This window comes from Anabrus simplex, chromosome 2 (genome assembly GCF_040414725.1).
Source record: "Anabrus simplex isolate iqAnaSimp1 chromosome 2, ASM4041472v1, whole genome shotgun sequence".
NCBI lineage: Eukaryota > Metazoa > Arthropoda > Insecta > Orthoptera > Tettigoniidae > Anabrus > Anabrus simplex.
Window position 1 is genome coordinate 827,907,598 of NC_090266.1, and position 23,843 is coordinate 827,931,440.

The 23,843-nt window shown below is 39.1% G+C and overlaps 1 protein-coding gene across 2 annotated transcripts in view; it reads right to left on the bottom strand.

Moving 5' to 3' along the window:
* Positions 1 to 22,982, bottom strand: part of LOC136864489 (transmembrane protein 120 homolog) — a 182,452-nt gene extending 159,470 nt beyond the window's left edge. Inside the window, exons 1-3 of one of the 2 annotated variants that reach the window (XM_067141525.2) lie at positions 22,722 to 22,982; positions 22,455 to 22,590; positions 18,207 to 18,325 (exon numbers count right to left, since the gene is read on the bottom strand). In XM_067141525.2, coding sequence (XP_066997626.2) covers positions 18,207 to 18,325; positions 22,455 to 22,526 — 191 coding nt within the window. In that variant the 5' untranslated portion in view covers positions 22,527 to 22,590; positions 22,722 to 22,982. Of the gene's footprint in view, positions 1 to 18,206; positions 18,326 to 22,329; positions 22,349 to 22,454; positions 22,591 to 22,721 lie in introns of those variants that run through there. The other variant, XM_067141526.2, reaches the window with a different exon arrangement.
* Between the last annotated feature and the right edge of the window lie 861 nt (positions 22,983 to 23,843).

Genomic DNA, 23,843 nt, shown 5'->3' on the forward strand with positions numbered 1-23,843 from the left:
TCCTTCCATCTTAGCCACGCTGCTCTCAATTTGTTCGCTTCCTACCTCCATAACCGACGACAGTGTGTTGTCATGAATGATAAGAGAACGGAGTGGAAGTACAAAGTTAATGGTGTGCCACAAGGTTCTATACTCGGCCCCCTGTTATTTATTTTATATTTAAATGACATCTCTTCTAAGTTGAAAAACTGCAACTACCATCTCTATGCCGACAACCTTCAAATTTACTGCCACACAAAAGTGAATGACATAAATGCAGCTATTGAAAATATGAACCGAAACTTAGAGCAGATCAGCTGTTATGCAGCTGAGAATTAGCTCTCCATCAACCCAACGAAAACACAAGCTATCATACTAGAGCAGAGAAAACGGCTTGCCCATTTACACAGTCTACAAATTCCAGTCATTCAACTAAATGGCGTTGCTATCCCATTCTGAAAATCAGTAAAAAGCCTTGGAGTCACTATAAATGAAACTTTAAACTGGGATGAGCATGTCACTAACGTATGCAGGAAAGTTCATTCATCACGTCATCCCCTTAAGATTCACCAGACCATATTACCTCTCAACTTAAAAATAAAACTGGTTCAAACATTGATACTTCCAATTTTTAACTATTGTGATGTTGTGTTGCTGGATGCTACCAGTGAACAAAATAGGAAATTGCAGAGAGCCTTAAACTCGTGCATTAGATTTATTTTTTCACTGAATTTTGCCTCGCATGTATCCCCTTTTTATGCACAACTTTCTTGGTTAAAAGTAGAGCAGCAGAGAAATCACCATGTATCAACCCTTATCTATCGACTTTTGACTGAAAATATACCTGAATATCTCTCCAGTCATTTCCGTTTTCTATCTTCCTTTCATGACCGTGACACGCGATCTGGATCAACAATTGCAATACCTCCACATCATACATCTGCCTTCAGTAATTCTTTCCTTGTGTCGGGCGCTAGAATATGGAATGCTTTACCCCCTGAAATTAGAAATTGTTCCTATTAATTACCTTCAAAAGACGGTCTAAAGATTTCCTCTTGAATACGTAGGCTATATCATGTAGTTATGCGTGAATATGTGAGTGAATGTCTGGAGCAAATAGTTCCCAAAAGTTTACATAAATTACCGTTATATTATATGAATTCCACCTAGAGTAGTTATTGAATTTATTTTTCTAACTTTAGACTTAGGATGTAATCTTTTAGTTTTAGTCTATATTAAGTTATATTATTATTATATTATATACAGTGTGTTAAGTTTGAATATAAAGTTTGTATTCAGTATTAAGCCGCATAATGTAGTTAAGTGTAAGAGAGGGCCAAGATGCCTAACTTCGCCACAAATAAAATCATCAATAAATAAATAATAAATATATCTAATATGTTAAGAACTATTTCTTAAATATAAATAAAAAACTCTTATGTACTGAACAGGTGGAATTTATAATCTAGTATTATTATTTGACTTTAAGTTGTAGCCTATGTTCCGAGCTGTCAGCGGAGAGATGGCATGGAATGACATTAGTAGACGAATAAGTTTGAGTGGCGTCTTTAAAAGTAGGAAAGATCACATATGAAGATAAACTTGGAATTCAAGAGGACAAATTGGGGCAAATATTCATTTATAGGAAGGGGAGTTAGGGATTGGAATAACTTACCAAGGGAAATGTTCAATAAATTTCAAATTTCTTTGAAATCATTTAAGAAAAGGCTAGGAAAACAACAGGTAGGGAATCTGCCACATGCGCGACTGCCCTAAATGCAGACCAGTATTGACTGATTGACAATTGAAATCTCGAAATATTTCATTATTCTAACCTAGTTAATGTTTCTAATCCCTTCGATAAATCAGGTGTATACAGATTTCACTGTAACAACTGTGCCAGCACATATATTGGCCAAACAGGAAGATCCTTTAACCCAGGAGAACTCGCACTGATATTTTTTCGCCAGAACTCGCGCGCGGTCTTTTCGACCGCATAGAATCCATGGGTCATTATTTAATGCACAAATTATTTTTTCGAACACAATACATCGAAACGTCATATCATAGCTTTATTACACAAATGTATGTCTAATCAGCTGAGAAAATATTCTACAAGGCACAAAATAAAGACATATTCATTTCAATTGACTACTTTGAACATCTGTCCGTCAGAACTTATGGCTACCGATGTTTAAAAATTGAACTCTGGAAATGTAAAATGCAAACAATAATAAACATTAAAGAATGAAAACCCACTCAAGTCTCAATGCACCAGTCATTAGTAATTTTCATCACCTATGGCTGCTTCAAAACAAATCTCGGAACTAAACACTGAGTGCAATATAGGAAAACCGTTCAGAACTTGCCAGATCTCACAAATGCTGAAGAACTTGGTCATCATCCCCCTCCTCCTGTACGATTTCAACACTTTTCTCCGCGCACTGGACACATGATGGCCATGTGTGCTCTTTACATATGAAACGTGAACATGAAACGCATTTAGTTTTGGTTTTCCGATTCTTCTTTCTGTCACAATAAGCACAGCGACCATTGTCTGTCTGATTTACAGTTTGGTGACGTTGGTCCTCTTTTTCAGTACCCAAAATCCTACGCAAACGTATCTTTACGGAACACAAACAAAAGAACAACGCCAAACACAAGGCCTCGCGCGCGGTGGAAAAGACCGCGACTTCCGTCGAGGACAGAGTTTCGTCCTCCCGGTAACAATGGACAACAAATTTAGATTAACTGTTACGGCACTAGCGTTGTCAACTCTCCAGCGAAGGATAAGAGAAGCAAGAGCAAGACGAGATGTAAGTTCGTTGCAGATTACAAGTGAATAAACGAATGTGCGGTCGAAAAGACCGCGCGGCGAGTCCTCGCGGGTTAAGATCAGATACAATGAGCATGTCAATGCTATTAAATACAGGAGATTTTCAGCAATAGGGCAGCAATAGACGACTATAAATGTAGCTATCACGATGCTAATCATGATATATACATCATCGAAATAATAAACAGAGGTCCGTTACTTAACGGAGGAATGTTTCATTTTACTAGATCAATATTATAACCCTAGCTTCAACCTTAACAACTTGTCCGAAAAACCTACAATTTTATTTGATACACTTACTTCTGTAATTAATAATCTAAAAATACCAAAAGATCAATCAGTATACAAAATAATACGTAACATGCTAGCCTACTACTCCCACCATAATCCATGCCCTCCCGTCCATTGCCCTCCATCTACCGCCGCCACCACTTCCCCTACATAACATGCTCCGCCTCTCTGCTTGGGCTTGTGGTCTGTTATTTCGCATGGCAGTTCCTCTTCAACTTTACTTTCGTCAACTTGGTGCTCGAGGTGAGTTTCTATTTACAAAAGGAATTTCTCCTTGTCTTCACTTCCATCGCACTAATACGCAATTTACTTTCTTCTTTTAGGTCCGTCTTGGTTCGAGATCTATGAAACAAACATAACTGTCTATTCCTCTTATAGCATTTTTCAACTAGCTGGCGCATACTGAAAATATGATCCTGACAGCCCCCCTGTGGTCTGAAACCACACTGCTTTTCACCTAACTTCCTCTCAACTACTGATAGCACCCTCCCTTCCAAGATGCCAGTGAATACTTTGCCTGCTATACTAATCAATGAGATACCTCGACAGTTGTTGCAATCCTTACTGCTCGTCGCCATAAGACCTATCTGTGTTGGTGCGACGTAAAGCAAGTAGCAAAAACAAAAAATTCTTACTGTTCCCTTCCTTATAGATAGATGCAATTACTGCTTTTGTCCATTCTGACCTTACCAACACTCTATGCTAATCTTATTACCCTCTGAAGCCATTTCATCCCTTTTTTTCCCCACTATACTTCACCATTTCAAGACTAATTTAATCTATTCCTACTGATTTATGACAATAGGGTTTATATACCAGATTTTCCACTTCCTCAAGCACAATTTCATCTACATTATCCTCCTCCCCATGAGATCTGTTTGCGATGACACCAGGAGAGGTGGTTTTTTTTTTTTTTTTTACGGTGCACCAGGTTTCCCTGCTGCTTGTCTTAGCCTTTCCAGGTTATTACCAAAATCTTCCCAAGACTTCTTTTTGGATTCAGCAATGATGGAATAGGAAAGGCCTAGGAGTTGGAAGAAAGCAGCCATGGCCTAAATTAAGGTACAGCCCCATCATTTGCGTGGTGTGAAAATGGGAAACCACGGAAAACCATCTTCAGGGCTGCCAACAGTGGGATTCGAACCCACTATCTCCTGGACGCAAGCTCACAACCGTGCGCCTCGAACTGCATGGCCAACTCGCCCCATAAGGTGTCTAACACTGAAAAGATTTTCAAAATATTTGTTCCACCTGTCTAGTAATTCCCTGGACCTATGAGTTCACCTGAATTACCCAAAACTCTATATTCATTTCTTTTTCTCTTCATTCCTCATTACTGTCCAGAAAGGTTTCCCTGCTGCTTGTCCTAGCGTTTCCAGGTCATTACCAAAATCCTCCCAAGACTTCTTTTTGGATTCAGCAACTATTTGGTTTACTCTGTTCCCTTCATCCACATACAATTCCATGTCTGCATCACTCCTTGTTTGGAGCCATTTCTGATAAGCCTTCATTTTACGTTCACAAGCTGCTCTCACTTCATCATTCCACCAAGATGTTCGCTTGTTCCCATCTTTACACACAGCTGTTCCTAGGCATTCCCTTGCTGTTTCTACCACAGCATCCCCGTATGCCACTCACTCTCTATATCCTGAACCTGCTTACTATCTACCGTTTGGAACTTTATACTTATCATCCTGGAGATTTTCTACCCTTAGTTGTTTGCATTGATTTCACTATTTATATCCTAGGCCTAGAGATTCTTAGTTCACTACAGATCAGATAGTTATCTGTGTCATCGAAAAATCCCTGGAAAACCCATATATTCCTAAAAGATTTCCTGCATTTGAAGTCTGTTAAGATATAGTCTACTATGGATCTGGTACCCCTACCCTCCGAAGTGTAACGGTGAATAGCCTTACGCGTAAAGAATGTATTCGGAACTGCTAAACCCATACCAGCAAGTCCAGCAAATACAGTACTTCCCACTCCCATTAACTTCCATACCTTCCCCACATTTACCAATCAGCCTTTCGTATCCTTCAGTTCTATTACCAAGTCTCGCATTGAAATCGCCCATTAGTACTACGCTAACCTTGCTGTTGACCTGCCTATGATGTCACTCAATGATTCAAAAAACTTGTCATCTTCGTCCACATCTGCACCCTCACAGGGTGGTATCTCTAGGCCTAGGATAGAAATAGTGAAATTAACTGTCTGCAAACAACTAAGGGTAGAAAATCTCCAGGACAATAAGTATAAAGTTCCAAACAGTAGATAGTAAGCAGGTTCAGGATATAGAAAGAGAGTGGGTGGCATACGGAGATGCTGTAGTAGAAACAGCAAGGGAATGCCTAGGAACAGCTGTGTGTAACAGCACTGAGATAATTCTCATCCTACTTCCTCCAACTCCCAAATCTACCCACATCATTCGATAATTTACATGCCTAACAAACTATGTTGTGTGCAATAGTATTCCCGATGAACAGCCCTTCCTCACACTCTGCCCTTCCCTTTTTAAGAGAACCCGGACCCTGAAAATGACGAAATTTTGAATTTTCAGTTTATTCTGAAATAAAATGCTACAGCTTTTCCTCTTTACAATGGCATATTAATCTTCCCAGTAAGTCAACTCCAAGTACGAAAAAATATGTTCTTAATAATGTGCTGCAGTGGTTGTGTCGCCACATACAATTTCTATGATACGTCTTTAGTGGAAAGATCATTTTTCAAATTTCCTGGTCTGTCCAAAGAGATTATATTAAGTATGTAGAGCATATTTATTGTGTTGGCTTCTTGATTTGACAGGCTTCTGTTATGCCTGCATCGCTGTATTCCTTTGATATATTTATATTGTGTAACTGGAACTTATCGAACATGCCTCGATTTAGTAAGAGTTTGTATAACGAAAAAGCCTCCTTGGAGATGCACCAATGGAACTGAGAATTCTGCATACCATAGGAAGTGATTTTGAAACTACGAAGGTTATGCATGAAGTGATATCTACCCCTGTCTCTAGCACAAGCAAGATCAACAGACAAATACTCCCATTCATTGGAACAGTGTATTGATGATAATATGAACAAAATAATTAACATTTCATTGCTATAAAAGGCGATAGATAATTCAATATTGTGTAAAAAATGTTGCAAAGTGATCCATGTCACCAAATGCCAAGTGACACAAAGGACTTCAAAATCAAAATGGGAGTATGAATAATGAAATTTGGACTAGAATCCCAGAAAATGTGTTCGTGAAAATCTATACCCTTTATTTTGGAGTATATGATGCTCTTGATACATACAACAAAGGTAAGATTATAAAGTCTGATGTGCTGCAGACGTGATGCCTGGAAAATATATGGCCACTGCTATGATGTCTACAAACAATGAGAGGAAAATGAATGCTGAAAGGAAAGAAAAGAAGTCTGAGAGACCAGCCAGATAAAGGATGAAAGGTGAAAAAAGGCCAGATGAGATGTCTACTGACAGTGAAAACACCTCTTATGGTGCTGGACTCCACTAGAAAGTTAGTTAAACTTTGAACATCGTTTCCACAAGTTTACTTTTTTTGCCTTCTAAGGAACAATTTCTCCTAAACTTTCAGAGATAAAGACCTCAAATTTTCAGGAATTGTAAACAATGCCAATATACACCTATCATAGCCCTTTTGTCCTACTTAATTGACGACAGATTTTATGTCAAAGATACTATGTCAAAGGTGTGAATTATTTTCAAAAATAAAATAATATCTTTCTAGAAAATACCCATACATTAAAATCCCTATTGGTACATAATCGTAAATAAATGTAATATAGTACTGTAAAAGTTTCATCATTCTGGTGTTAATAGTATAGAAGGAAATGTTCCTTACATTTAACATTGGAGGTTTAGGAAGTTCTGGGTTCCCTTAAAACCCATTAGTACACTTTATAATCTGCTCTCTCTTCATCGTTATCTCCCCTTACCCAAATACCATTTACTCCTAGCACATCTAAATGCATCCTCTTTGCTGACTCAGCCAGTTCTACTTTCTTCCTTTCTTCCATAAGCCCCATTATTATTGGTAACTCCCTATTGAAACCCACTTCTTCCACAAAGTTGTTTCCAAGAAGCTCCTTGCCTGTCAAATGGGAGTGGGAATCCGTTACTTCCATAGGTCAGAGGCTTGCTAAGAATGTTCCCAGCGTGCTCAGTGAAAATTCTGTGAAGCATGATGCCAACGTTACTTACACATAGCCCAAGTGAGGATTTCTCCTCTAACGGGTTAGGGACCACGGTAGATTGTATTGTCTTAGCCGCCTGAGCACAAGGAGGGCCCTGATTCAGAATATTGATGAGATGCCGACTCCCATTCCGTAGCAACTGATATCCAGACTCTCAGGACCACTTACTAGGCCACACAGCCATTGCCCATCGTTCACGAATTAGGAAGTGACTACAGTAACCCACATCGTGAACCATTTATTATAATTTTTTTAAATCTATTGTTAATTTTTATAATTTTCATTACCTTTTATTTTGTAATGTCTGTTTTAATTGGAGTGCAACTGTTACAGCTGTATGTCGTATGAATAAAAAAATAAATAAATAAATTTCCAGCAATCTTGCAACAAGTTCTCGAATATTTCGAGTGCTCCCCGTTTATTACTATGATCTCTGAAAAGTACAATAAAATATAACATAACTTTGTCCTTTGGTAAACTTTTTGTGCAACTTGCTTTACGTCGCACCGATACAGATAGGTCTTATGGAGACTAAGGGATAGGAAAAGGCTAGGAGTGGGAAGGAAGCAACCATGGCCTTCAGGTATGGCCCCAGCATTTACCTGGTGTTATAATGGGAAACCACAGAAAACCATTTTCAGGGTCACCGACAGTGGGGTTAGAACCCATTATCTCCCAAAGGCAAGCTCACAGCTGTGCACCCCTAACTGCACAGCCAACGTGCTCGCTCCTTTGGTGTCTGAATAAATTATGTCATAAAATAATACTGTACACCACATCAATAATAGTATTTTGATCTCATAACCAATCTGTACTACGGAAGATATTTCAGGTATATGAGTAAATGTTCTTCCCTGGTCAAAAATAAATATGGCTGTTATATTCATAGGTCTATCACTGAAGTCAAGGGTTCACTACATTACAAAAACATTTAGTGTAAGTTTTAATTTAAGTGAATCGGGACCAATTATTTTTGTTCACTACAACCATCGCCCTCTACTATGACTGCACTAATACGCCTTCTCATTCACCCAGTCCTAAGTGTAAATGAGTGAACGCAGCGTGGTTACCAGTTCAGACGCTTGCAGCGCTGAGAAGTTGGCATTAGTCTGCTTGACTAGACACGCTCAGCGATCATTGCTAGGAGTGTTGCTGTAATTTAAGCCTGTGTTATTTGGTTATTTCTTTGGTCATGAAATATTTTAATGTTTATGTACATAATATGGTTTACTGCTGTGTGCCTTTATTTAGGAGCAACAGTAGACCGAGGAATGGCATTTCGTTTCATGAATTCCCTTTGAACAAACGTCAAGAATGACTACATATTATCTCAAGAGAGGATTTTTCACCGAATTTCAGCAGTAAATCCACACATTCACGCTACATAGAAAATATAAACTGTGAGACTGGAATAACACCTTTAGTAAAGGAGAAAGTCAGCACCTAAATGAAGCCGAGAGATTGTGTTTGTTGGCAGTCCACTGAACAGCAGATGTTATATGACAAGAAACTCAACACCTTCTTTGAACAGAAAGACGTTTTGTTCTATGTTAAGTGAATAAAAACTACTCAAGATGATTGGCAAGCAAACTAAAGTAAAAATCCAACTACCCTGGGTCAATAACCTTCTCCATTTTTTTAAAATTTCTGGTGTGACTACAGTACAAAATACAGGCTAACAGCAGCATTTTTCTTAACTAGGAGGCTTTCAGGTCCAGGGCTACATACTTTAATAGTCACAACAATAAAGGAAGTCAAAAATTGCAGTTTTTTCGTGTTGGTATTGTGAATCATAAGACTAATGTCAGCATGACGAAAAGACTGTCCTTTTCAAAAGACATTAAACCAAAGATCTGTCCTCCTGCTCATAGGGAAAGGCCTTTTTTCCTTGCTTTAGACCAATGGCACATTCTCAAAAACTGAAGAAATTCTTTACTCAAAAAATCTATGTTCAATGGTTCCCAATGCATAAGTGGTGATTATAATAAACTATCAGTTATAATCAAAATAAACTGTGAAACCGGTTTGTTTCCTTACATGCATACACATCGAGCCATCTATGAGAAAAGGAAGATATTTTCACGACTGAAGTAATAACAGCCCTGTAATATTTAAAAGATCATTCATGCCATAAGGATGCACAAAATTTTGATAATGCAAGCGGCACTCTCAAATACATGTAATCAATAAAGAAACTGTTTGACATACATGATGCCAGTAGCACTTGTGTAGCAACATTGCAGCCGGACAAGATGCATTTCTTCAGCTTGGATGGCAAGAGATTGCAGTGGCTGGGAAATGGTTTTCTCCAGTACCTGAATGAATTCAAGACCTCCAGTGAGCAAGCCGGAAAGGAATTCCTTAGCAAGGAGACGTATAAGGCCATTCTGTTGACTACAGCATTAACAGTGGTGTGTGTCAAGTACCTTCTTCAGACAGCATACCTGCCAACTTTACAAAGCCAAAAATCAGGAGATTTAGAGATGAAAATCAGGAAAAATCGGGAGGAATCAGGAGATACAATTGCTCAAAACTGGTTATTCTACATATCTTACGCAATACAGGAGTACTATGGTACCGTATATTATAACACTTATTGTCTCAAAACACGACTGTTTTTATATGAGGCTCACAGGAAGTATGTGAGCGAGATAATCGGTCTCTGATAAGCCTACCGAAAATAGTATGAACTCATGCTCCAGACGTGTGAATCAGTCATGCGCTTAGATGCTATTACTTAGAAAATGCATAGATTAATATACAGCATCTCGCGCCGGCGCGATTATGAGAAGCGCAATATTATTTTTATCAAGTAATAAATTAAAACTCGCCAGAATTGTCTCCAAATGGCTCCTAAAATCATTAGGAAATTCTATCACTAAACTACTAAAACAGACTCCAAATCTAGCGACTAGTCTCTAGAATCGACTAGACTGATGCGAACGAACAGGAACATAACACGCGAGAACGAGAGATTGACAGTCGATATACGCGTCGCGATACACAGGTTTCAATAAACATCGCACATTCGTGCGCATTTCTCGTATTAATAAACGTCGAATTTTTTTATTTCAAAGAGGCCAATGAGCAAAGGACTTCGGCCACTTGCGTACAAAGCTGAAATGGTGGGATTTGAAAACAAATGTTCAAAGTTCACTAAAATAAGTTAAAATCGGGAGAAATATTAGAATAATCGGGAGGCGGGAAAAACTGTCGAAAATCGGGAGTCTCCCGCCTAAATTGGGAAAGTTGGCAGGTATGAGACAAGGTTAAATTATGTTCTGACCCGAGCATTCAATAGTAACTATAGAGATGGTTTTCAGTGCTCTGCGGCAAATGTCAGGCAGCAATGATAAGCTGGTCACTAGAGCTTTCTTCTTTGGTCTCAAGCACTTTTTGAAAATGGGAATTTTGGCTAATCCTGCAAGTAGAAACGTGGAGGTGGAGTCAGGCACTTTTGTTATCGGAAAAGCTGAAGAGACTCTTCCAAACACGCCCCAAGATCAGCAAAATGCAGCACATTTATCGGATCAAGTCACGTGTATCCGTAAGGATATCAACAAGTCCCCTGGTAAGTCAAAAATGTGCCTACAGTAGCTAATGTTTAAATATATTGTACAATAACTATTTCTTCATTATTCGTCTGAAGCTTGATTTAAAATCTCACAGTTCTGTTTTTCCTGCTCTGTGCTACCCTTCTATGAAGGTAGCATATCTATCTTATATAGCAGGTTCTGTTGTTCGAAAAAACCGAGTGTGACATCTCCTTGATTCTTGTGACAAGACGATGGTGTTAATCCGTGCTAATGGACTTTATTCAAATGGGAGATGAAAACAGCAGGCTGCAGTACCCATCTGATTTGCTACAATGGATTTTAAAAGTTATTCATTATTTTGTACTGAAAGCACAACCACGTTTGCATAAAAATCCTGGTGCATCTACTGTATGAGTGACTACTTAGTGAAGGATCGTCTTTACTTCAGTTGTCCTGAAATTGGACATTCACAGTTTTGCGTGAAGTTATTTGCGAGTATGCTATTCCTGTATTCTTAAATAGCATAGCCACATCAACAACAGAGATCTCTGAAGGCGAGACCATTAAACAGAAAGGTATTGTGTAAGTAACTGCAAAATAGATACACTGATCAGCCAGAACATTATGACCACCTACCTACAGTACTATCGATATAAACCCGTCCAGGTGATAGCAGCAACACCTGACGAGGATTGACTGATAGACCAAAACGCACGGTGCATGTAGTCCTGAAATCAGACATGTGACCCAGTGTAGAATAGGGAAGGGATGCGATCAGAGTTTGACCACGGGCAGATTGTGATGGCCCGGAGGCTCGGCACAAGCATTTCGGAAACTGCAAGACTTGTCGGGTGTTCCGAGGATTGCTGCGGTGAGCGTCTTCAACAAGTGGCGAAACCACGTCCAAACGTCGAGGGGTTGGGCGGCTACCCCTCACTACAGATGTCGGACGTTGTAGGCTGGGCAGACTGGTAAAACAGGACAGGCGGCGAACTGTGGCGGAACTAACATCAGACTTTAATGCTGGGCAGAGTACAAGTGTGTCTGAACACACAGTGTACCAAACACGGATGAACCTCCGCAGCCGACGACCCATGCTTGTGCCAATGGTAACACCAAGACATCGGCAACTACAACTGAAATAGGCACATGACCATCATCACTGGACGTTGGCGCAGTGGCAGAGCGTTGCATGGTTTGATGAATCCCGATACCTTCTTCATCATACCGATTGGAGGGTGTGAATCAATCTTCTTCCAGGGGAACAGCTCCTTGACACCTGTACTGCAGGATGGAGAGAAGCTGGCACCGGCTCAATTATGCTCTGGGGAACATTCACGTGGGCATCCATGGGTCCATTGGAGATTGTGCAAGGCACCATGATAAGTATCATACACTGGTTGCAGACCACGCACATCCCTTCATGACAATCATGTTTCCCAACGGCAGTGGCATTTTTGAACAAGATAATGGGCAATGTCACAAGGCCAGGAGTGTCATGGAGTGGTTCGAGGAACACAGTGGCAAGTTGCAATTGATGTCGTGGCCCCCCAAACTCATCAGATCTTAACCCGATCCAACACATCTGGGATGAGACTGAACGTGGCATCAGAGCTCATCACCCCCTTCCCTGGAATTTATGGGAATTAGGTGACGTGTGTGCAGATGTGGTGCCAACTCCCTCCTGCAACCTATCAAGGCCTCATTGCTTCCACGCCAAGACATCGCCGCTGTTATCCGTGCCAAGGGCGACATACCAGCTGTTAGGTGGGTGGTCATAATGTTCTGGCTGATCAATGTATATGACTTCTTTCTTTCCTATAGTATTTACTACCTTTTAACATCATTTTGAACGTATTTTTCACTCTGTAGGGATACGCTCTTCACTTCTTTATTCAAGTGTAAGGTGCGATTTAAATACGTTTATCAAGTACAGTAGGACTCCGTTTTAACCTTCCCGCTTTTAACGAAGATTTTCATAAGGCCCAGTCAAATCGCCATAAGCCCAATGTTATCTAAACCCCCTTCTAACGAACCCCGACATAAGTAAAAGTCGGTCTTTAAGGAATACACTTCACATATATTACCATCGCACATCCCGTTGGAAAATATGCAATAAGATACGTTTTTCTAAACTGGCTCGAAATGTTGATTAACTTCCGTCTTCACGTTAAATTACAGCACTCCTTTAGCGATGTGTGGAACCATAAATTGGCGCAGACTTTGGAAATCACTGTTATCAGCAAGCAGCAGTCACTGTCATGCTAGATGCTGTCCACTGAACTGTACGCAGGACCAGAATGACTGCTGTATGGGAGCGAAGTGCGGCTTCCGGCGAGACTAGCTGTACGGCCTAGAGGCATGACTACAATTTATTAAAATTCGTATCCACCTTATTCAATATTCAAGGTGGATACGAATTTTAATAAATTGTAATCTTGGTTCAATACGGACGAATAATGAAATTTATATACTTAACTAGAGGCATGACTGACGTACGCATACATGCCGCAAGACACATGTAACTTCACAAAATATAAACATTTAGGCGGAAGATCTCTTGAAAATTTCACATGATTTACAGTGAAAGATATATTTCAGAAGATTAGAAGCATTTAGAAAATCAAAAGGTATTGAACAAAATGAAAAATATTCTAGAAAAAATTACAGAATAAGCAGTAAGTCGTACCTTCCACAGCTTACGCTGCCTGAACTGTCATCGATAGACCCCAAGTGTAAGCGTACGAAATGCTACAGGTTTTACGTCGCACCGACACAGATAGGTCTTATGGCGACGGTGGGATAGGAAAGGCCTAGGAGTTGGAATGAAGCGGCCGTGGCCTTAATTAAGGTACAGCCCCAGCATTTGCCTGGTGTGAAAATGGGAAACCACGGAAAACCCTTTATAGGGCTGCCGACAGTGGGATTCGAACCCACTATCTCCCGGATGCAAGCTCACAACCACGTGCCCCTAACACCACGGCCAACTCGCCTGGTCGTACGAAATGTAGAGCTGTTCAAGCTCTACAACAAAGTCCGCGAGGGCATATACTTATCAACGATTTGACCTTTAGAGCAATTTTAGTTCATAGTCTGTAGTAAAAAATATACTTTCAAATAAATAGAGATTTTCCACAACTTTTACATCCAAATAAAGTGTCTAACCTCCTCTAGGATACATTAAGGATTAAAATAGTATTTTAAGTATATAATTTGCATGAACAGTTCGGGAGTTAGGACCGTTTTAGTCTGGGTGGGTCGCTAGTTAACCTTAAAATACCTATGAAAATGATTAATTTCATATCGTACATCAAGCCTGCAACATTTCTACCATCATATTTTTCAGCCTCTGCAATAACGGCAGTCAATAATAACAATACATTTTAAAATATATGAATCCCATAATGAATTTAAATATCCCATGTCCAGTAATTATCTTAAAAAGGAGAATCTTCACTAACGATAGTTAAATAGTTATGTCTCCATTGAGGTCAGCTGCCTTAACCTATAGCTGCAGCGCTGCTACACCAGCTAGACATTTCCGTCTTGCAGCACCAATCGCTGCTTAGGAATCACGCGGAGCGTGCAGACTGAAGAATATCAGCAGCTTCATTCACTGTTTTTGTTTCCGTGTTGCAAGTTGTGCTACGAGTTACTTGTGTCTGTGATAAGTGCTGTACTGCGAGTTAGGGCAGACTACATTCATTATGGCTGTTAAACATAAGAAGCTGACTCTTCAACAAAAGATAGACATCATTAGTGATCTTGAAAGGGATAGCCAAGTACCTTTGTCACATATGGCAAAAAAATATGACTTGGCACCCTCTACGCTATTTGGCATCATGAAGCAGAAGGAAGTAATTCTGACCGTGGAAGTGGAGTGCGGTTCTGGGGCAAAAATATGGAAGAATATTCGTTCTTCGCGTACAAGGAACTTGAAAACATTTTAATGAATTGTTTTGTTGGAAAAAGGAGTGAGAATGCCCCAATTGATGGGAATATACTTAAACAAAACACACGAGAAGTCCCACTTAGGCTGGGTTTGGTCGATTTCCATGCTTCTAATGGCTGATTTGATCGTTTTTAAAAAACAGTACGATCTTTCGTTCCAAAACGTGCGGCGAGAGTGCAGAAGTTAACGACGATAGTGTTGTGTACTGGAAAAAAGAATACGTTACCTCAACTTCTTGAAGCATGTGATGCTAAGGATATTTTTAACACCGATGAAATGGGAGTGTTTTACAATTTGTTCCCATCCATGCTGTTCGTGGAGAAAAATGCCACAGCGTTGTGTGTTAACAGCGACGGGAGTGAAAAATTACCCCTACTAATAACTGGAAAATTTAAGAATCAAAGATGCTTCAAAAACACCCGTACACTCCAATGTAAATATGATTTTAACAAATGTGCATGGATGACATCTGAGATATTGCTAAAATTTTCACGAAGCTTGGATGCTAAGACAGGATCAGCAGGAAGGAAGATAGTGCTGGTGATAGATGTCCAGCTCATCCTTCAGATACATCTTTCCTGCGGAATATCAAAGTGGTTTTCCTTCCACCTAACTGCACTAGTCACCTGCAGCCTTTGGACCTTGGCATTATTCATTCTGTGAAAGTGAAGTACAGGAAGGCCCTGGTTTGACGGGCTATTTCTTTCCTCGAAAGAAATGAGGAAAGAAAAGTGAATATACTCCAAGCCATGCATATGTTTGTAGCGGCATGGCAACTAGTTACAACAGACACTATTTAAAACTGCATGCAGGTTTTGGTGCCATTTCAGAAGTTCTTAATGAAGATGACACTACTGATGACATTAGGGAATATTGGGGGGTTGTATCAAAGGACTTGAGTGACAACATTCGAAGAATTTGTTACTTGTGATGATATCCTAACCTCAGCACCAGAGATGGATGTTGGAGACCTTTGTGACTATGCAAAAAGACTAAGTACTGAAGAGGAAGAAGAAGAAAGAAGAAGAGGAAGATCCAGCAGAACCAACTTTTGGGGCAGCAGTGTAGTGACTGGATATTGTCCGCTGGTACTTCTCCTCCAACATTGATGAAGACCTCATTAACAGTCTCAACCAAATTGAGAGAAAAATTATTTCCGCGAGACATCTGGGCAAAAGGAAGCGAACTCCTGTACTGGACTATTTCAGAAAGTAAAGGTTAATATGCTTATTCTCATGGTTCCCATGGTCTATTTTTCACAACTCTCTTTAAAATCATGTTAATTCTCTGTTCCTTCCATTTAAAACTGCAAGTCAGTAATACCTACTTCCCTTTTCCTTCCTGCAGTTTGTGCTCCCAATGGTACTCTAAGGAATTTGTTACATCTGCCGTTTTGTAAATATTTTCTGTTATTCTTGTGTTAATTTGAGTTTTTAGTATTAATATGTTCATTTAGTATTTCTTGACATTACATTAGTTGAAGACACAAATGTATTATTATTTCTTGTGATATATAGCCTATTTTTTTAAAACCTCTTTTAAGGAAAAACCCATTTTTAAGGAATATAAAATCCCCCTATACTCCGTACGGCTCTACTTCTAAATTGACGTTTTAGCAGATTTTCGCTCTGTCTGGTGGTTATGCGCTGAAGCATAGACATCCAACCAATCCCAAGCTGCCATTCATATCGATTTATATCGGCAGAGCACGATCTCGAAACTTAGTTGCCAACTCTAACCTATCTAGCTCAGCGTGTTTGGTATTCGGTACGGTTCGCGATATTTTGCATTTTCCTTCAATATTTAGTGTGTTTTTCATATTGTTGGAGGGTTCCAGTGACTCTGAGATCAGTAGTGTGTTCCCTTTGTAGGCCATAACCTCCTTTCTGTGCCAGCCATTAGCCGTTAATGTGTTATTACCTCATTCTCTTTTATTGTTAATAATGTATTCTCTTATAGTGCCAGATACTGTTAGAAAGTGTAGTTCTTGTGAATTTGTTTTCAATCCATATTCATTCGTTTTTCTGAGTACTGTATTACAATTTGAAGGACTGTTTACCGCGGTCATATTGCATCAGCTGTTCTCGCTGGCGTAGCGCGCTGGCAACAGAGGGAAGGCGATGCTCATTTGTTTTGCGAAATTTCAATTTAGAAGTAAGGCCGTGCGGAGTATAAGATTCGTTAAAAAGGGGTTGTACTGTAATTGGCAATATATTAAACATATATATAGCAAGTATTATCCGCACACTTTATCTTGGTGCATTTGTGTACGGGGGTGAGGAGTAAGGAGGGAGCTGTCCCGGTATCGATATTGCTGCCTTGTGCTGCCAACTGAATGAAAATGAAATCTGAATTGAATCGAGAATATGATCGATCGATATGAAATTTCTAAACAGTTATCATCTTAAACCAACAACTATGTCACATACACATTATATAACATTATATAACATTTCTCCATGCGAATCTTGTTCCTAGCATGAATTCTATACTTTGGCTTTGTTGTGTAAACAACAACACCACTAGTACGTAAAGTGTACGCCAGATGTCGCACAACGATGCTTAAGCGATTCATAGTTTGTGTTTCAAAGGTTGCCAGTACGAATCTCAAAGATCGCCGAGGTCGACCGATTCAGCACTAGGGTGTAAATGCGCCAAGATAAAGTGTGCAGATAATACTTTGTAGTGCTGTAATGAACAATTGTGTTTCAATGTCAGCGATTCAGCGTTCCGCGTTAAAAATGGGAACTAGTCCCATATCGCTCATATTGCTGTACTGGGAAGCCATATTAGCACAGTCATAGTAGAGGGCGAAGCTACAACAGAGTCGACTGTTCTTCCTTATAAGAAAAATTAGAAAAAACATTACCCTATTGAAGAGGTTATTTTACCTTAATGCAATTTGATAAATTTAAGAGTAAGTTCAGGCAAGCACTACTTCCCTCAACCTTTCTAAGAGCAGTAAGCAACTAAGAAAATTTCAGTACAGGAAGTGCATGTGTGCAGTGATTAGAAATATAATAGATAATATCTGACAGAAAAAATTCTGAAACAAATGATACAGTCATTACTGGCACAAACAAGGACGCTTTCAAACATGGACTGATAATTAAAAAGGAGTTACGTAAGTCAGGTAATAACTATATTATAAGTTTTAGTGGATTAGAGGTGGAGATCGAACTAAAATCTTATGGCATGAAAGACAACTATCAACTAACAAGCACCCCTCAAATGTTTTGACTGCAAATCAGGCTTATGTTGGATAAGTTCACCTCCTCAATTACAAATACCAGGCCTGCTGTAAGTTGAGAACTATATGCAAGCGTAACAGATGCTTAAGATGTCAGGAAAGAATCATAAGGAACAGGACTGCTATAATTTAGTACTCACTTGTTCATGGATTTTTCAATGAGAGAAAGACGATATCTTTGATGAGCTATATTTTTTTCACAAGCCTTCTGCAGATCACCTACTGTCTCCAGCTGTTTCTGATATTCTCTGTTTAATTTCTGAAAAAATAATTGCAATTCTGTACATTTAAGAACTGGTACAAAAATCTACATATCAACAATATAGTGCCATTGTAACTGTTGTTAAAAGTTATAATATTTACAAATTAAAGAAATCATTTTTTAAATTTAAATCAGATTTCTCAACCACCAGCAATCTCCCTTTCATTATTATATTAACTTTAAACTGTGCATTGGGTCTTTTAACATTTCACATGTCGATACATGCAAGAAAAAATGGCTGAAAGAGAAGTACAAGGATGTTGAAGGTTGTTTGGCCCTAGGAAAGGTAGATGCTGCATACAGGAAAACTTTGGAGAAAGGAAAAGTAGGAGTACGAATATTAAAATCTCAGATGAAAAACCACTTCTAGGGAAAGAAGACAAGTCAAAAAGATGGCATGAACATAGGCCTATACAACAGTTGTATCAAGGTAAAGAAGTAGATGATAGTGCTCTGGAATAAGAAGCTGTTGATACCGACATGGGAGACTCAATTTTGAGGCCAGAATTCGACAGAGCTTTGAGGGACCTAAGTAGGAACAAGGCTCCGCGAATTGATGACATCTTCAGAATTACCGACTGCCTTAGGAGAAACCAGCATGGAAAGGTTTTTCCGTTTAGTGTATAAGATGTACGATACAGGAGAAGTGCCATCTGATTTTCGGCAGAATTTTGTTACACCTATTCCCAAGAAAGCCCTGACAAGGGTGAAAACTACTGCACCATTAGTTTAGTATCTCATGCCTGCAAAATTTGAACATGTATTATTTACAGAAGAATGGAAAGACAAGTTGAAACTGAGTTGGGAGAAGATCAACTTGGCTTCAGAAGAAATGTAGGAACATGCGAAACAATCCTGACTTTACATCTGATCTTAGAGGACCGAATTAAGAAAGACAAGCCCACGTACATGGCGTTCATAGATCTAGAAAAAGCATTCGATAATGTTGATTGGACCAAACTGTTTGAGATTCTGAAAGTGATCGGGATCAAATACCAAGAAAGGAGAATCAGTCTGCAGTGATAAGAATCGAGGGCTTTGAAAAAGAGGTAGCAATCCAGAAAGGAGTGGGACAAGGCTGCAGTTTGTCCCCTCTCCTTTCCAAAGTTTGCATAGAACAGGCAATAAAGGAAATCAAAGAGGAATTTGGAAAGTGTATCAAAGTTCAAGGAGAGGAAATCAAAACCCTGAGATTTGCCGATGATATTGTTATTTTATCTGACTCTGCAACAGATCTGGAGAAATTGCTGAATGGTATGGATAGAGTCTTGGGGAAGGAATACAAGATGAAAATAAATAAGTCCAAAACCAAAGTAATGGGGTGCAGTCGAACGTCAGGTGATGCAGGAAATATTAGATTAGGAAATGAAGTATTAAAGGAAGTAGATAACTACTGTTACTTGGGTAGCAAAGTAACTAATAATGGCAGAAGTAAGGAGGATATAAAATGCAGGACTAGCACAAGCAAGGAAGGCCCTTCTGAAGAAAAGGAATTTGTTCACCTCGAACATTGATACAGGAATTAGAAATGTGTTTTTGAAGACTTTAGTCTGGAGCGTGGCAACATGGGTGATAACGAGCTCAGAAAGAGAATAGAAGCTTTTGAAATGTGGTGTTACAGAAGAATGCTGAAGGTAAGATGGGTAGACAGGATTAGGAATGAAGAGATACTGAATCTAACTGGTGAGAGGAGATCGATTTGGCTACATTTGACCAGAAGAGACACGCAGGTCTTGTACAGTTGGTTTTTGAGAGAAGTGTAGGTGGTAAGAACGGTAGGGGTAGACCAAGGTACGAATATGACAAGCAGATTAGAGCTGATATAGGATGTAGTAGTTATGTAGAAATGAAAAGTTTAGCACAGGATAGGGTGGCATGGAGAGCTGAATCAAACCAGTCTATGGACAGATGACTCAAACAACATAACATTCTTAAATACTGGTAAACTGTATATCGGTTAAAACAAATCGTTGTAAGATGGCTTGCATTTGCGAATGTAAGTTTTAGTCTCGTGCACTTACTACAAAACCATATTTTAGATAAGATCTCTCAGAATCTACATTTACGCAGTTTTAGAATGCCACCACACAAATTAATAAAGCCTTCAGATTTGTACTCCTTACCTCTGTCAACCAAACTAACAGCTGCCTTGGGCACATTGAATTTTGAAGCAAAACTTCTATGGTAGTAGAATCGAATGACTTGTGTAACTCGTTCCAAGTGAGACAAAACACAAAATATCAGCAGATGTAAAGCAATACGAGCTCTGCAAACTGCATACCTTTCTCTTGCACCAGTATTTTTACATACCCTTCCTCCTCAAAACCTGAGCAGATAATACGAGGAAACTGAAGGGAGTTCGGGGCCGAGCAGATTAATTGCCAGACCCCTTCCAAGAATTAATGCATTTGTAAACAGTTCTCTCCTATCTCACAAATCTCCTGCAGGTAATGTAGACCTATACCTACTCCCTTTTCAATCGCCTTCAGCTGTCGTATGCTCAGTCATCAAATGCCGAAGTCTTTCTTTCCCCCCTTTTGCAATAAAAACAGCACATATCAGAGTGTCATTTACTCTCGTGCTTCTCAGCTATGAAATCAACTCAGTGAAGATATGAAATGACTTCCCAAATTTTGCAAGCTGTCCACTTGTTGTTCCCAAATTTTATCGAGAGATCATGAAAATGAACCGAGAGTTCACTTTTGTAATTTGTGTTTATGTATACACAATTAAGTTATGTAAATGTCTTTCGTGTACATGTACAAACTTACACAGTAGCATGGCTGCAGTTAAAATGAACAAGGTAAAAGTATGGCAACCACAAAAATCAGGAAAATGTTATTTCTCGGATTAAGATGTTGGTTGAGTTATTTACAAATTTCTTGCCAGCCTTAGAGCTGAAGACTGAACATACATACATTATCGATTCAATTAAGATTTCAATCCATTCAGTTGGCAGTATTACCAGAACCAGGAGAGCTCCTTCCTTACCATGCAACACTGTACAAAAATCGATCACTAAAAAGTGTGCAAGTAATAGGTTAATCTAAAAAAAGAGTTTGTATCTAACCTGAACCAAATTGCTCCCAAAATGCTGTTTTTAGTGCAATAATAGAAATAACTGGCTTCTGAAGTAGTGCATGTACAGATAGTGGGTCCTCTTAAGTGATGATGATGATGCTTACTGTTTAAAGGGGCCTAACATCTAGATCATCGACCCCAGTCCTGTTAAGTGGTACGTTAGATAATTTAGCGTGGTAAATATGTTAACTGCACAGAAGCAACCATTATAAAGTTCATTCATGTGTAATATAGGTTACTTCTGCCCCACGGTGATTGAACGTTTTAAGTAGTGGAATCCTGGTACATAACTTACACAGTGGTAGCTTGTCAGTGAGGTGAGAAACATTTGTTAGCAACAGGTTAAACTAGAATCTGGTAAAGGACATATCGGAAGCAGCATACTTTGCGTATGGTGCAACACATTTCCAATGTTTTGACCCACAGCCCCCATTCCATTTGTAACCAAGGGCAAGAGTCAGCAATATAGTAAAATGAATATCAAAAGACATGAAATACTTATGAAAAGGTCCAGGATCCAGAAAAGCAACTCCATACAACTGTTTTACTGTATATACATATACATTTCAATCTGTTGGACTGATTTATTTCAACATGGCTCCATTGTAAGCACATGTTTCAATATCCAACATAAGAAAAACTGCTTCATCACAAGCAATTCCCCAGCTCTGAAATTAAACTGAGCTTAGTTCAGTTGTTACAAGTGCGACATTCTGAAATAAAACAGGAACTTACATCTAACGTAACTATTCAACATATAAAACGCATTGTATAAAATGAGAAACTATGACAAGAGTACAGACAGTCAAGTACAAGAGCTTTTCACACATAGTACACTAATTTAATAAATCTGAATGTAACATGCATGTTACTAGATATAGCCTATGTTAGTCACCCAAATTTAACAAAATTTAGAATACCTTTTCTTAAGTCCAACTGAGGTTTTATACTTTCAGCAACGGTAATAAATTGTAGAGAAGTGAATTTCTCAAAAACTTCAAAAATCTGAAATGGATTAAAACCATTCAAATTACTAGCAACTTACTTCCAGCTGCCTAAAATCTGTCGCCAACTCATTAAATTCACTCCAGCAACCGCTTAAATCCGGGAACTCCATCTCAAACGACCAATGCACAAAACTTGGCTCGAGGTCCTGGTGGTCGATGGGACCGAAGTCCAAACTACAAAATCCAATGATCCATGTTACGACAGAGCCTCTTAAAAAACAAAACAAAGGAAATAACAAAACAATCCACAAATACATGCAATAATCTTAAACAGAACTGAAAGACCACGCCACAGGAATTTTAACCTTCAAAATTTAGGAGTTACAGTCACCAACAGCTGCCGATACAATACAAATATTCAACCGGCACGACACACAATTCGCACTTGTTTACTCTGAAGAAACACCTGAATACTGCGCCCAATGGGCCTACATATGCGTGCGTATGCGCTTAATCAGTTGCATGTATCTAGGTAATGAAAATGCACGATGTTACGCCTCGCAACCGAATCCCAATCATTAATTAATTCACACGGCTCATGAAATCAGCTTTTAACGTCTAGCAGTAGCAATCAACCACAAATATTACAAAACATTGACTGCAGCGCTACGGAATAAAAGAGATCAACCGTCTGTCCAGCCAGGGGAAGTTGTCAATTAACGTCGACTCCCGGGGACACACAAATATTTTTAAAAAAGTTTTAAAATAACAACTAACAATTTTTTTTTTCCATCTAGTATTCCATGTCTCTGTGGAGATGCTTTTGCTAAATTTCAGGTGAAAAATCAATGCTATTAGTTCAAAATTTGGTCGTCTCAAATCCTGAGTCGTCATGTGGCATCCGTGGTATAAAATGTGCTCCATATATCCTTCTTGTTTGAATAAAGTGGCAGAAAGATACAGAACATATTTCTGGACAGGTTAGTGCGTTTCGCCTTTATCCTCGCATCACACGTTGTTCAAACCTAGTCGGTGGATGTTGCATTTACTATGTAAGAGAATTCAGCACAGCGTAGGTCATCGACACAAACAAGTTCAAACCTTCCTGGGAAGAAGAGGAATTAATGGTTCAAGAAAATCACGCAGAAAAATGTTTACTATGTAATAAAATATTGAATCGCATAAAAAAATTAATCTGCAGCGCCATTATTCCTTGTGTCATGACAGCAAGTATGACAAATATGAAGGCCGAGAAAGGACAGCTTTGCTAGAAGAACTTCAAAACAACACGTTTGAGGAGGTACGTATATTTCATATTATACTACTCAACTCTTTTTAAACAGTGAGTTCCTCTCATCGCTTGTATTACAAAGTTTGATAATTCCTCAGAGATGATTTATTTAGGTACTTATCTAATGCTGTAATTCATTATTTTAAACAGGAGGATATGCATCCCAGTGAACCTGCTATTCCGGTTAGCTACAACA